The sequence below is a fragment of the Labrus mixtus genome, chromosome 3 (assembly GCF_963584025.1).
Source record: "Labrus mixtus chromosome 3, fLabMix1.1, whole genome shotgun sequence".
NCBI classification, from domain to species: domain Eukaryota; kingdom Metazoa; phylum Chordata; class Actinopteri; order Labriformes; family Labridae; genus Labrus; species Labrus mixtus.
The window spans coordinates 24,701,352-24,716,301 of NC_083614.1; the positions used below are offsets into that span (position 1 = coordinate 24,701,352).

Genomic DNA, 14,950 nt, shown 5'->3' on the forward strand with positions numbered 1-14,950 from the left:
ATCGCTTCAGTAAAACATGCTTCTGGTGACAAATAAAGGTGATCCCAGATGTCGAGTTTGTTGGCAGAATAAGTGAGTTTGAGTTTGAAAGCACCCTTGGGCCATGTAGCAGAAATCAGGTCTCTGTTTCACAGGTTGGCCCAGGACAAGCATTGATATAGATAACGCCTATATTACTCACGGTCTTCACACTCAGACAACTGTTTCAGGGCTAAAGCTTATCAGACAGCAGCCAGGCAGGCATAACAAGCAGGGTGTCTCTCTGTGATCTCAGTCACTCTTTGAAGAATTTCTTCAGGGTGTTTATGTGTGTGTGTGTGTGTGTGTGTGTGTGTCTATGTGTCTGCGCGTGAGTCTGAGATATAAAGTATCAGATTAATAGAGTGTAGGTCGGTTATGAAGCTTGGGCAGAGCACTAAAATAAAGGTCACGGACACTGAGGGAAAGACTTGACGAGGCGTTCACTGTCCCTGCTGGCTCAAAGTTTGTTCGATTAACTCTGTGGTCCCAATGCTCAGACAGAATAACTTTTAGTCAAGTTCAACGATGAATCAATCTGAACTCTGTTTACTCAGTTATTCAGGTTATTGAAGGTTTGAGATCCAATCTACAGAAACAACAGCCACATACAACAATGTGTAAAATCAATATGTCTAGTTACGACATGACTTGATATTTCTAAAAACAAAACAAAAAAACCTGAGCCATTGACAATGACCTTAAAAGATCATATTTAGTCCCATAATGTGAACTGTGACCAAATCATGAACTTATGTTCATGTGTATGTCCTGTATGTAGTTTTGATTCATGTTCTGAGCATCCGTTGTTTTTTCCATCCAAAGATAATATGATTTGATTCTTCTATGAAACATGATGCAATTGTCTTTTTTTTATACTCAATTATATCAAATATCACCATTCAATAAAAATATTGCAGTTGTTGTGACGGTTTAGAAGCAGGCAGCAGGAAAAATATTTATCTAAAGGAGCAGTCTTAGCTCCTTACCTTATTATCTAACCTTATTGACATGAATTGCAGCTTCATACAGCACGTTTTCTTAATCTTAACAAGCCTTTGTTGTTTTTTTTCAGTGGTCACACATTCAGGGGAATATAAATATTTTTTCAGGTTTGACATAAAATAATCAAAACAATAAAAGAAGAAAATCTTAGGTTTTGTCAAATGTATCTAGTTCATAGTTAAGTTTTATGAATTCAAGGAAAGCTGCTGTAACTGTCTGGTAATGAGACAGCAACGTGTTTGCTGAGTCATCGTGTCTATAAACACAGGTCATTGTACCTGATGGGCCTGTCTTGGTCGTGTGCTGAACTTTAAATTGGAGAAGTGACAGCATGTGGGTTGAACATTCATTTTGGAGTTAATGTTAGCTTCAATTTTGTAAAATCAATTAATGAATTACTTGAGATTCTTCTTGCAATGACATGCTGTCCACAGTGGAATTTACGTGCCTTAATAACTCAGCATTTAGGAGAGAACGCATTTTGGACTATCTGAGGCCTGTGCAGATTTACTGCACTGATGTGTTGCTGAGGATTTCTACTTCAAATGCACCTCTAGAAAAAGATGCCTTTGCTTAATATGCCTGGGAACAATGTGTATGTCCTCAGAAGCTGTAGACTAAAGCAGGATTTATATGTTCTCTGTAGCTACTCATTTTGAAGTCCCTCTTTTATTTCCCCATTCTAAAACACACAGACATAATGAAATAAAGGAAGAGAGACTGACAGAACTCAGATACACAGAGGGAGGAGAGCAAACAATGAGACAGGCAGAAAACACTCCCATTATCACATCTACTGTGATTCACTGGAAAAATGACACTATTAAGACGATTACATCAGTAAGTGGGTCAGAGAACCTAATCAGGTTTAAACACCCGCCTATTTCCTTAATTAGAATCATCTCCATCCTTGATCCTGTACGGCGCCATCCCGTACAGAAAGTCCACGCCTAGACACACCGGGCCATACGGCCACATTATAAACAGACCCTTTCAAAAATGTTCCCATTACACAAAGTAAAACACGTACAGAACCAAAAAAAACATCACGTGACTGCATGATCACATGATCTAGAGGTGCGGCAACGACTGGCATACTGAGTCATCAAATCATGCCGCTGAAATGTCTGGAATAAATCCCAAATCAAAGTGTTCCACCTGTGAAGATGATGCAAATCAGGTTGTGGATTCTGCAACATGTCTTCAGGGAAGAAATGAAACCACACTCCACCTCTCTTCTGTCCATCTCTCTTTCTCCCTCCTGCTCGTGCTTTCTCCTCCTACCAAACACTGCCTTGTTTTGTTGCAATGGCCACCTCACCGCACCCTCCCAATGCAAGATACACAGTGTGCATACATTCTGGCACCAAATAGACAAACACAAGCATTCGCAATTCCACATGGCTTCTTTCCTTTCCACTGGCAGCTGCAGACACAGATGTGTTTTAAGATGATACGAAAGCTCCATCTTCCCTTTGCAGCAGAGCTCTCCTCCCAGCTATTTTCACGTTCTTTCACCTCAATCTGCTCCTCTCTTTCACACCATAGACCTCTCAGTCTCTCTCTCTTTCTCCTAAATGTGTTTTTCTTTCTGTTTTTGCTACCATCCCTGCTTCTTTCTCCCATCCAAATCCTCTCTCTGAAACCCCCCCGGCAGATCCTCTCAGTCCCTCCTTCTCGCCATGTTTGCTTTTTTATCTCTGTCTCTCTTTCAGCTCTCCTGCCTTCCCTCTCACTCAGGCTGTCTCAAGAGGTATTTGTACATGGATGATGACTTCAAACTAGGCAGATGGAAAGAGGAGGGGGGGGATACTTCATAGTGAAACAAATAAAGCATGTTAGCAAAGTACAGATGCTTCAGGGAAAGCACTGACACAAAATAACTCATCTAAAATAAATTGAAAGACAATGAAACTGGAGGTTCATGGCGATCCTTTCAAGGACAAATGACGGTTAGGTATCATGTCTGTTGTTCTTTTTTAAAGCATTTAAGTAAAATTGGTGGATGGATGAGGACCATATCTATTCAGAGATGAGATAGGAGATGTCTCCTCCACCTTTGTAACAAAAGGTGGGTGTCAGAAGTCTGGTTTCCTCATTAACAGGTACTGGTGGAAAAAAGGGGACTCGTCCTTGACTTCAAAATAACAATGATCATATGTGACACTGGAGCTGTTCGTGGGCCCGGGCCAAGAGAAGGACAATGCAGGACCATGTGGGGAGAAAGATGAGCCACAGTGCTTACACAGCAGAAAGGTTGAAGGATCACTTTTCAAATCCCATCTTCTTTCTCTTCTTTAGTCTCACTAAATCTGCCTTGTTTATTTCCGTCTCTCTCATTTTTCTAGAGTAGACTAATATTTGGTTTGTTTTAAGTTAGCTGATGGTTTGGGAGAAAGCAGAAGGGATGGATTTTTCATATAAATTGGGGTCAAATGAGGAAAAATATTCAGTCTACTATTTATTCAGGTAACAATCATGAGCTGAAGCCAGTGTTTAATGGATTTCACGCACAATCTATGCAGACTACTCCTTTAAACGACCACAGACTGGTTACCCAACAGGCTGAATTGAGCATTGTCAAGGGTTGGATTACGAAATTATGAATGAGCGACTGGTGATGATGAATATAGTGGAATGAATGGAAGCCTTTGTGCATCAAACAGACCTCGTTGTTGGGAAGCGGGAAGCTGCCAAAGTTTAGGATTTTTCTGTTTTACGCACGGAACAAAGGGGCATGGATTACACAGAGTAACAGTGTGAACACATGCAAATGAACAATTCTGTATGTATGGAGCTGCTTAGGGGTCACTGAGGCCCACTGGCCTATTTTGTTTTGATACAGTATGCCCGAATATCTTGAGAAAAATAAGATTAAGATAAAGTTGATAAAACAATCAGAAAGGTTATGCTTACTCACTTTTAGATGAGAAAATAAACACAGCTCTAATCTGTCAGTTTACTATAAAGATAATGACCAGCCTGTTAGCTTAGCTTAGCATAATGACTGGAAAAAAAGTGGAACAGCTCATCTTGTGCATTATACAAAAGATATAAAATGTTAATAAGCTAGCTGTAGAGGTGTCGGTAGGATGATCTTGTTACCTTCAAACAAAGCCAAGCTAATTGTTTACTTTGTTTCCAGTCTTTATGCTAAGCTAAACTAGCGAGCTGCTGGCTGTAGCTTTACTATACATGGTCAAATTTAACTTTCTCCAAAAACACAACATGGTGTACAAATACATATTACTTATTGTTTAACTTCAAAGTTTGAAAATGGGCTGTCAAGCTTAAATGCAAATGTGATGACCTTGATACAAATGTTCTTGCTGTTTAGAGCACTCGGAGGGTCAAATGGAAGAACAAACAACTCAGGCGTTCGGAGTAAACAGACTCATACATTTTTAAGGAGGTTTAACAGAAAGCATTAGTGTCTAATGTAGGGCTGTTACTGTACATCTGACTGACTGTAGCAGGCTTAACCAGAGCACACCTTTTCCTTGGAAAGATGTAGTCAAACTGTTTTATTTGGGATTGTGAGAAAATAGGGAAATTATATCACCTATTATCAAATTAGAGGGCACTAAAGAGGTCACTTATTATTTTATAATCAGTCACTGTAGCGTACTAAGATCGCCATTAAAGATTTAGCAACATGGCTATTTCTTTTTACATCAGGCACCACGCTGGACACCTTTTCAATAAAAGAAGAAATGTCGATCATAAAGTGAATCTAGAGAGACGGTACTGCAGTGAGTCGGTGTGATTTTTAATTCCTGGACAGGAAAGATGGAAGAGATGCTCTAAGTCAGACCAACACCCAGAGGAACCGAGAGTTTGCGGGGCAACAGATAGCCTAGTGGTTATGTCATGCGTCCATGTACAGAGGCTATAGGGTTTCAAATCCGACCTCGGACCACTGCTCCATGCCATCCCCCACACTCTCCTCCAAAACATTTCTGTCTCTCTTTAATAATCTATCAATAAAGGAAAAAAGGCCTCAAAAATATATTTTTAAAAAATAGGCCGGTTACTGGTGTTGTAATAAATAGATCTGTAGGAAAGTGAAAAACTAAAGGTGTTGCACTCTCACCTGCAAATATACCTGGAACAGAAATGGCAACAGGGTTTAATTTTCGCAAACCATTTTCAGATTGCCAGTTTAAGGTGAAACATCTACGCCCCATGCAGTAACATCTAGCCTCATATGTGAATGTGACAGAGGCGTGATAATTGGACCAAGCTGCAACAATAGGCCAGCATCAGATGTATTTTACGGCAGTCAATGTGAAAGTACAAAAATATAATGATGCAAAGCTTCATTAGGCGCTGTTGCAGAATCTGCAAAGGGATACTGACAGCCACTTTCTTCAGGCAGAAACTCTGCAGCGCTGAGAGAAAAGGGCATGGAGTAAAAGCTACACCAAGTAAAACACAGCGCAGCAGAATGATTCCCTGAAAAAAATTACAAAAGACTTGCATGTTTCTGCAGATGAGACGAATAGAGGAAATCATCTTTAATATATGACGGGGACAGAACAATAAATAATGAAATAAAGTTAACCGAAAAGAAACACTGAGGAAATACAAAAAGGAAGTTCAATAACGGCCCATACTTTTTTGTTGTTGGCTTTCATCAGTCAACACTGACAGCGTGCAAACACATGAGCGGGAACAGAATGTCCCCCATTAGCTGCATGTTGAAAGACTTTCACCACATTACATTTTCTAATAAGAGTACAGGAACTGGAATCTGAATGGACTACTCAAACAATGAATAAAATCTATGACAAAAAAAACAGTATGTTTATCAGTAACATTTGAACCTCACTGACCCTTACGATGAAGTCAGTACAGATGGAGCAGCCAGGCTTTGTTTAAAGTAACATGGCTTTATTTTCATTTATAGTGCAGATAAGCTCCCTTAGATACCACTGATGTCAGGCTGAACTGTAGGAAACTAACTGTGCATAAATGCACAAGTAATGAGAATTTTCCATTTGATGGGTTTAAGCTGCCATAAAAATGGAGCCTTGTTTTTTATTCATTTAAATCCTTGACCAAGATCTAAAAATCTGATACTGAATAGACATGCAATACTGTGATTTCTAAATTTAGACCATGAATTGTCTACGAATCTAGTTAACATGTGCACAGATTTTGCATAGACGATTATGCAAAGTAACCCGGAAGGCTTCTTTCTTCTTTTCTTCTCACAAATAACTCCATTAAAGATTCTCAACTCAGTCTAGTTTGGACCACTGGCTGCTTAGCTGGGACACTCTGCGTCTCGTCCTTCAGGCAGTGCTGAGAGTATTGCAAAAGTATGGAATCATTGTACGCTCAGCTGGACAAACTACGTAACAAAACAATTGCTCATTTCAACCACAGCATTGTGTTCTGTGTTAGGTAGTCTGAGTCTTTGTTAGGAAACATGCTGATGAAATGCTATCTTTGATATCTGACCCTTATTACATGGCTGTGTTAAGCACTTGATTCTGATTGGCCAATTACGCATAGCAACAGTCTGATATTCCTTGACAGATTACTTTTATTAAGAATAATTCACCATTACTAAGACAAGCAGACAGCTGCTACTTGACTCTTATCCCAGAAATCAGGTCCTGTTCTGATTCTTGCCAATCTATTCTCTTTGTCTCACTCAGGGTCTCCTGGTCACAGTGGAAATGTTCAGGTTAATGTGAGTAATAACAGCTATGTACGCTCATTTTATGGAGGCTACACGGTTAACTGTTGCTAATGACTCCGCTCTCACAGTAGTGACTGACAATCTGTTAAGAAATAAATAATTTTTAAATCAATAAAATCATTTCCAAATCATTATTTTCTTTCAAATTATTATTTCCCCCTTCAGGGTGAGACGTCTTACAGGGAAGACGAGAAGTCTCTATTCCCTGATAACAACCAGCTCACTACACATCCTCCTTCACATCCATTAGTCATGGTGTAATTTGAACCTGTTCTCACGTCAGTAAATGAAAGTCAAGAAATGTAAGTGGTAAATATTTTGTATTTTTGTAAGTTTAAAGTGTCTTTGATTCTTGATAATAATGGCCAAACGCTTGAGTGCCTGGTCCTTGGCTGAGCAGCTGTTTGTTAGCTCTGGTTTTAATGGCTCTGACATTGTGAAACGTCCAACAAGGGCTCACAAAAGCAATGCAGTACCTTGGTGACAAAGGATGCCTCTGATGCGCATAAAATGGAAGATCGTGTCAGGATAGTGATCTATTTTTTTAAAGACTGAAAAAAGATTAAAAAAGAAAAGGCCAGAAAAAGCAAAATAATCAGAAAATGAACTGAGCGGATATCTCAGAGGAAAACCCTCAGAGGAAAGCTCTCATCTGTCATCTACAGCTGTGAGCTCGACGCTAATGTGTGAGCACTGAGCAGAAAGTGTTGTTTTTCCTATTACTAAGCTGTACATAAGTTTCTCCATCTACACACATCAGGTAGAGACTGATGAGCACTGAGTCTGTACTTGTCACATTGAGACAGATAAACAGACAGATCCATGAGGGACACAAGTGAACATTGGCTAACAGAGAAAAGTCATACAAGTTTGACTCCTAAGCTATGAAGTCATCATCAGAGAAAGTCAAAGTGCACTGCAGCATTTCTTCATTCCTTGAACAAGAAAATTATGCTGCTTTCCAGGGTTTAATTTGGCTTTTTTTTGCCTACTCCAGAGGATAACAAGGAGAAGATGATGAGGATTGATGGTACCTCTGTTCATACCAAACAAATAAAAGTATAGCTGCAACAAAAAAGGAGTCACAGGAGACTTTTGAAACGGAAACAAGAATGATAGAGAGGACAGGGAAGTCATAAAAAGAGTGATTGTGCTTTAAAAAGCTCTTGTTTCTCATTGCATGGCTCTGTGCTGGCGCTGACAGGGATAATATGTCTAGTTATTAGGTGTTGTACGTTACACTTTTATAGCCCTTTAGCCTTCTCTTGAGGCCGCAGAGTGGCTAATGTGGAGCAATTCCCAACTACTGAGGCTAAAAACAGCCTTCTTCACCCTGGTCGTTGTATTTCTCCTGGTTTTGCTTAGCAACTACCAAAGCCAAGAAAATAGGACAGGTCAGTGCAGTCACGCAGGATAAAGGACAAGGTGACCGTTTTAACTTCAACCCTACATTTCTAGCAGGAATGCAAAATCAGTTACACACAGAAGGAAGCCGGTTATTGACTCCGCTTTGATCACAGAGAATGGATCCTAAACTCCCTGATAAGGTCCCTGCAACACGCCGTTTCTTCACACAGCGCCAGTAGCACTTTCTCTATGTGTGCGCTTGGAATGAATTGAGCTCTCCAGTGGGCATTATCATTTTCTGCTTACTGTTTGATCATCGTCATGGCTCCATAAATGGAAAAGTGTGAATTTCCTCAGAGCATGAATGGGGATTAAGAAGTTGGTTTGCTGGAAGCAAAGAGGCATTATGGGTGATATGATTTAGCCATTCAAATCCTGGGAATCTAGGGCAAGAGAATCACCGCAAGCAAGACAGATGGTTTATCACAACTCAGGGAAAGTGTACGTTCCTTAAATACACCATTTAATAGCCCTGGATAAAGGCATCTACACAACAGGTACATGTAAGAACTGTCCCCTAAAGTGTACCTGATAGCAAAGGTGAAAAATGTTCATGATCATTTACAAACTCAACAAGCCTCAGGTAACATAAAGGCAAAGTGGAGTTGTTGGTCTGAGGGTGTGGTCACACTGATCCGGCACTAAACGGATACAACTCAAACAGAGCACAATGCTTTCAGTTTGTTTAAGGCTTATTTGACGCAAGAAAGACTTCCATAGATATGTGTTTTAACACGTCACAGTAGCCCTCAAACATGTCAAACATGACAAAATATGTGTTTAACCAAACATTATCCACCCCTTAAAATCTGGAAAAAAAAAACAGTGTAATATCGTCAGCAACTGCAACAGCCAGAAGTTAAACAAACAGACCAAATCAACAGATCAGTGTGGCCTCACCTTTCCAGTGTGAACCAAGGTCATCCTTATCCTCTTTTCAAGGAGGTCCTTGAAAATGAAAATGTTTTTTTTTTAACCTATAATCAGGTAGACTGCACTGATACTATGCTGCCTTTTTCCAAATTTAAAATCTGAATACCACTCAGTGTGAGACTCACCTTTTTTTTAAGGCAACATAAGGCCAGGGATTATAGTCAATTACCCACAATGAGCCACTGAATTTTGTAATCAAAACGGTTTCTAGTGTATGATGGTCATGCTGTTAATAAGACTGGTGTTCATTTAAATACATTATATCTAACTGATGGAATATCCAAACAAACTTTACTTCCACAAAATAATCTATCCAAAATTAAAAATGATTGCAGCACATAATGTTGTATTTACCATCATCTGACAAGATTCTCCGTCAATGGCATGATCTCAATTTTAAGGCAAAGCGCTCAACACAAATATGTTTTATAACAGAGCTGCCCGCTGCATTATTATAGTTCTCTTCATGGTCTGCTTAATTGTTCAATAAAATGTCGCCCCCATCAAGGGCTGCTTCACTAAAACAATCTGTCATGTGTGTGTTTGACCGATCATCAGAGGGTAATCAAGCTCCAACTTAACCAGCAGCAAGGTCACCCCACATGGAGACGATTTTCCTCGATCGCTAATGCAGCTAATGTGCCGCTCAGCACTTACTGGAGAGGAGGAGGAGAAGAGGAAATATATCTCTGTGGAGCATGCAATGAACAGAAGAGCGAGATGGGAAAAGAGATGCAGAGAGAGAGAGAGAGAGAGAGGCATTAAGTTCGGAGTCATTAGGCTCAACACACTGCTGTCATTATATCAGACTGCATTACATTAATTTATGAAGCTGTAGGAGGGCTCAAAACTAACGGCTCCTTCTCTCTGTTGCTAAGAAAAACAGCTCCTCGTCAGGGAAGTTCAGTTTTTTATTTCCCTCTCAATGCTGCCCCGCTTCACATTGCTGTATTTAAAGCAACCTGTGTGACACTGAACCTGTCTAAATCTGTCTGAAGCCAAGCTGAGGTATTCTGCTCGCTTAAGAGGCAGTGAGAGTGAGAGTGAGAGAGTGAGAGTGAGAGAGCAGAGCCTCGACCAAGAGCCTATAGATGGATGCAAATCCCGGCTTAATACCGTTTTCTCATGCATTTTAAAGTGCAGGCATTAATGCCGAGCATCAACAATGGAGTTAAAAAGTAAACATGGCTGAAAATGGACTCTTCAGATCCTTGTACTGACTCGGAAAAGACCTTTCATATCAGATCAAAACACAAGTGGGATAAAAGGATTGCAACTTAACATTTAAGATCAATTTCATTTGCTAAACGTTTCAAAGATTTCATACACAGACAATCAGTTTACGTAGTGTGGAACTTTAAAAAAGCCTAGATGTAAAATGTGTTTAAAGTGAATACTGGCCTATACATTGGCTTGATTAAACTTAACACTGCTACATGTTTTCAATTGGAAAATGAAGACTCAAAGCTGTTGTAAAGAACGCCAATGTTTTGGCTCCTTGCAGGTTAACATCCACATTCCTGTGCAAAATGTGGTAACACAGTTTAAAGATATTCCAGTTTAAAGTGACACAGCATACATACATTTGATCTCAATTGTATGGATTAAAATACTGCTGGAAGCGCTGCTCGTAGAAAATACCATCCGTTCACTGAGCTTGTTTACATCTGGGCATTAGAGTCATCCATTAGCTATAACCTGCCTATGGATACAACGTCAGTTAATAGTGGGTTGCTGTGTTACAGTTTGAGCACATCATTTGACAGGCATTGTGGGTCCACATAAAGAAATAGTAACCTTTCATTTGACCAACTCGTAATTCTGGTGCAGCTAACGAGGTTGACTTCGTTTAACCTGTTAGTCAGCTAGTAAGCGCACATCCCTGTATCCTAACAAATGACCTACATCCTAAACTACTGCGCTGGCTGATTGGGCAACTACAAATGACATGACCTGATTTTCATCCAACAGAATCTTATCAACACATGGCCTCGGAGGGAACACAAACTAATTGGTGAGGCTTTTTTGTAATGATGGTTGCTTAATTAATCTTCGGAATGCTGGCCTGTCAGTGTTTGAGCTACAAAGGAAGATGGCTGAGAGGATGAAAGTGATCCCGGTCTACTGTGGAGGGATTAGGGGAAATGTGGTGGAGGCCTGAGGACAATGGATCAATCCAAGCCTCCAGTGCAGAAAATCTCATCTGGAGAAATCACCCTGACTTGCCGCTGGGCAGGCTGACTGACACCGACACGTGTGGGGGCGGTTGTGTGATATCATGCTAATCCAAATGAAGTCCCAAAAAGCCAATCCTTCACTCCATGAACCATGCAACGAAATGTAGAGGCAAGAGGGGCTGGGAGGGCACGGCGTCACGGCTCTTCTACACATCCCACGAGTAGCTTTTACATTTAAAAAACAAACTGTGATGATTTTACATTCTCTCCACTAGGGGTGCAAACGAGTACTCGGGTAAGTACTGTGGGTTCTAGGATAGGCCTAATTCAAAACAGAAAAAAAGGAGCACGAGCGCAAAAAGAAAATAGATGACAAACAAAGCGCTGATAAAGGCTCTGTGCTGAAACGCGTCCGTTGTTGATCCGTACACTGCTACCCTGACAAAAATATCCCTTTAATTTACCCCTTTATGAATTCACAATGAACAAAAAGTCCCAAACAAACGAAATATGCAATATGATCTACGAGAGTTCAGTTCAAATTGTCTTTTTAGTCAACAGAAAAAGAAGGACTTTCACTTTGCGATTACCGCTTTACTCCGCTAAACCAGTGACGTTTGATCATCCAGGACAGAGCAGCATAACTAGATGTTTTCCTATATTTTGGAATTTTAGATGATTATTCTTTTAGTGTGTCATTACGCACAGAGGAGAAAGATGAAACAGACAGATACTTAAATTGTTCACCTGTTCTATTGTAACTTCATTTACCAGAGTAAAGTGTGCTCTACACTGCAGACTGTAGTCTCTGTTAACAGAATGTTGCTGTCAAAACAGCTTCAACGTGCGATGAGTGCGCATTGATGTCTGCACGTCCACTCGCCACACTCACTGCTCTAATTATAATAATTTTTAATTAATCAAATTTTTATCCAATAAAAGTGTTAAAACGGTCATAAACACGTCTGTGTGAATTTTTATTTGAGGTTTGCTGTCTGTTGAAGTAAGAAATGTCATATTTGAATGTTAATACAAAGGCGTCTTACTAACAATTATTAAAATCCTGAAGATTCAAATTAATCAAGAGATACAGTCGGCATCGCGTCATAGTTGGGGGCGGGGCCTCACATGGGGGAAAAGAATCACAGAAAAAAAAAGAACTACAAAAAGATTACTCGATTACTCGCTTTAACAACAGGAAGAGTAATAGATTAGAGAAAATGTTGCATTTCTGCACCCGTACTCTCCACTACATCTTTAGTATCACATGAGCTCATTTGCCATACTTACAACTGTTTCTTATGAGTCGCTGTTGGACACAAAATTCACCAAAAAAAATAATAAGGAAAAAAAAAGGAGGAGGCGCTCCTTTGATTTGAGAGCAATTTAACACATGGCAGGTGGTCCTAATGAGTAGGATATATCCCCACATCCGGGGGTTGCTTTCTCTCCAGCTTTTTCTTAATTCTCTAATAATTCATATTTTGGTTGGGTTGCTTTTAGCTGTTAAAGTTATGTCAAAGCCTAAAGTGCCTTGCAAAAGTCTTTACGCCTCTGGACTCCATCTAAACTTGTTTTTACGTGTAACCATTCAGGACCGGATTTTGAATAACATTTTCAAACTTCCTATTTGAAATCAGGAACCATCCAATCAAATAAAGAGGAATTCAGAATATGAATCTGACAAAGGTATTGGATGCCAGCTTTTGTGTGATATTTTAGGACTATATATGCTGCAAATACCATCGATCAGTAATCAGTAATACTGTAAGTTTGGATCCGCAGACATATGCTGTACATTTTGGAACACTGGCCTCTTTTAATAAAGGTTTGTTTTCAATAAAGTATTATGTCTCTCTATAGAGTCTTAACCTCTCCCAGGTTAAGACTATAAAATTTAACTAATCTCCACTTCGCTGACCCTCAACTCCCCCTGCAGCCCATCCAATGACCCAAGCAGGACCACCCTCTCAACAGTATGACATCAGGCTGCTCTCACAGGCAACAGCAACCTGCTCAGGTTACCTTGACCAAGTGTGGAAAGGAGCGCTCATCCGCTGACAGCCCCACTGCTCCACTGCATCACTCTGCAGCACAGAGTCTGTCCCTGCACCCCGCACGCAGGAAAACAAGCCTGGCTCGGCAGCTGAGGCTCTCTACCAGAGCTAATATTGTGGTCTGTTCCAAAAATAGAACCATTGCTATTCTTGCAACTATGCTATAGACCATTCAAGTGCACTTTGAGTGTCAAGGAGTGAAAACAACAGGCATGTTTAGTCTGCTTACCCAGTCTAAAAATGTAGTGTAAATACAACTAAACAGTTTTGGGATATATTCCACACACCACATAAGCAGAGTATCAATGGGAATGTTATTATGAAAGGGGTGGCTTTTATGACTTAATACCTCATTGCAATAACAAAGCATGAACCTGCTGTATCCAATTGCATGACTGCTCACACTGATGCATCAGACAGTCTGTAGTAGCAAGAAGAAATCCCTGATGACATCATGAAGTTAATAAACATTTTGATTCCTGGAGAAAAGATGGACAAATCTCATACAAACCCTCATTGATAAAAGAAACTAATAGCCAATCATATCCATCAAGCAGCCCCCAAGGGTGCATGGAAAAGAAAATAATAAAGCAGCAATTAGTATTAGAAGCTAGGAATACTGTCGAATAGGCTAATATACAGTCAGAGACAATAAGGTCAAAACCAGACACTAGCATGTGCCAAAAGTAGCCATTTTCCTTAAGAAGAGATATTATGTCAAGAGGCATATTTTAAAGAGCCGGCAGATATAACATGCAAGTCAAAACCAGTTATTTACAGGCCTGTGGGATAATCAATTGGTAATTTTGGGACGCCCTCGCGCAGACAAAAGAACGGTGCCGCGAGGTGAATGATGGTGCGGTGTTTGTCTCGTTTCCCAACATCACCTGTCCCCACTTCCTTGCTACCTAAACCGCATCGTCCGAAGCAAAACAAGCACCCTCGACTCACCCAGTACACCAGAGGAGGCTTGCGGCGGGACAGAGCCCGGCTCCGGCCTCTCCTGGTCCCCTTGCTGCGCTCGGTGTCGGTGCCGGGAGCTCTCGCTGCCGTCGCCGGCGGTGGTCGCACCACTGGCGGCCGCCGCGACCGCAGCGCCGGCCCCTGTGTCGGGCATGCTCTCTATCAGCGAGGAGCAACGGAAAGTGTAGATATTCTCCGGATTGTGTAGTGGTATCGCATCTCAGGAGGGCAAAGCATGGGTGTAGGTGGCTTGGCGGCCGGCGGGGGTCCGAGTGAAGGGTTAAATGAGAGTGAAAGTGAAGTGAAGGTTGTCGGTGTTGGTGCGGCGGAGGATCATCCCGGTGGTGCTGCTGTGGAGGCGCAGGATGCGCGGGTAGAGGAGAATGCTCCTCCGACGACTACAGAGGAGGGACAAAGAGAGGGAGGGCGGGGGGGAGGGGGGCTGGGCGACACACATCAACACTCACACTCACACACCTTGCAACTATTTACTACTGTAGGCTGCAGATTTTATGATTCCAGATGAAAGAAAATATAGGCCTACAATAATTCAAGTATTGCCTCTTCAACAATGTAAGATATGAAGTTCAGTTGGAGAGCTTTTAACACAAATTCACTTAAATCACATCCTACTTTAATATCACCCCCCCCCCCCCCCAAAAAAAAATAATAATAATAAT

At 40.9% G+C, this 14,950-nt stretch overlaps 1 protein-coding gene across 2 annotated transcripts in view; it reads right to left on the reverse strand.

Annotated features, from left to right (window-relative positions):
- The window catches only part of ano8b (anoctamin 8b), a 39,676-nt gene extending 25,026 nt beyond the window's left edge, over positions 1–14,650 (reverse strand). For both annotated transcript variants that reach the window (XM_061034132.1, XM_061034130.1), the window contains exon 1: positions 14,259–14,650. In XM_061034132.1, the coding sequence (XP_060890115.1) occupies positions 14,259–14,424 (166 nt within the window). In that variant the 5' untranslated portion in view covers positions 14,425–14,650. The remainder of the gene's footprint in view (positions 1–14,258) is intronic.
- Between the last annotated feature and the right edge of the window lie 300 nt (positions 14,651–14,950).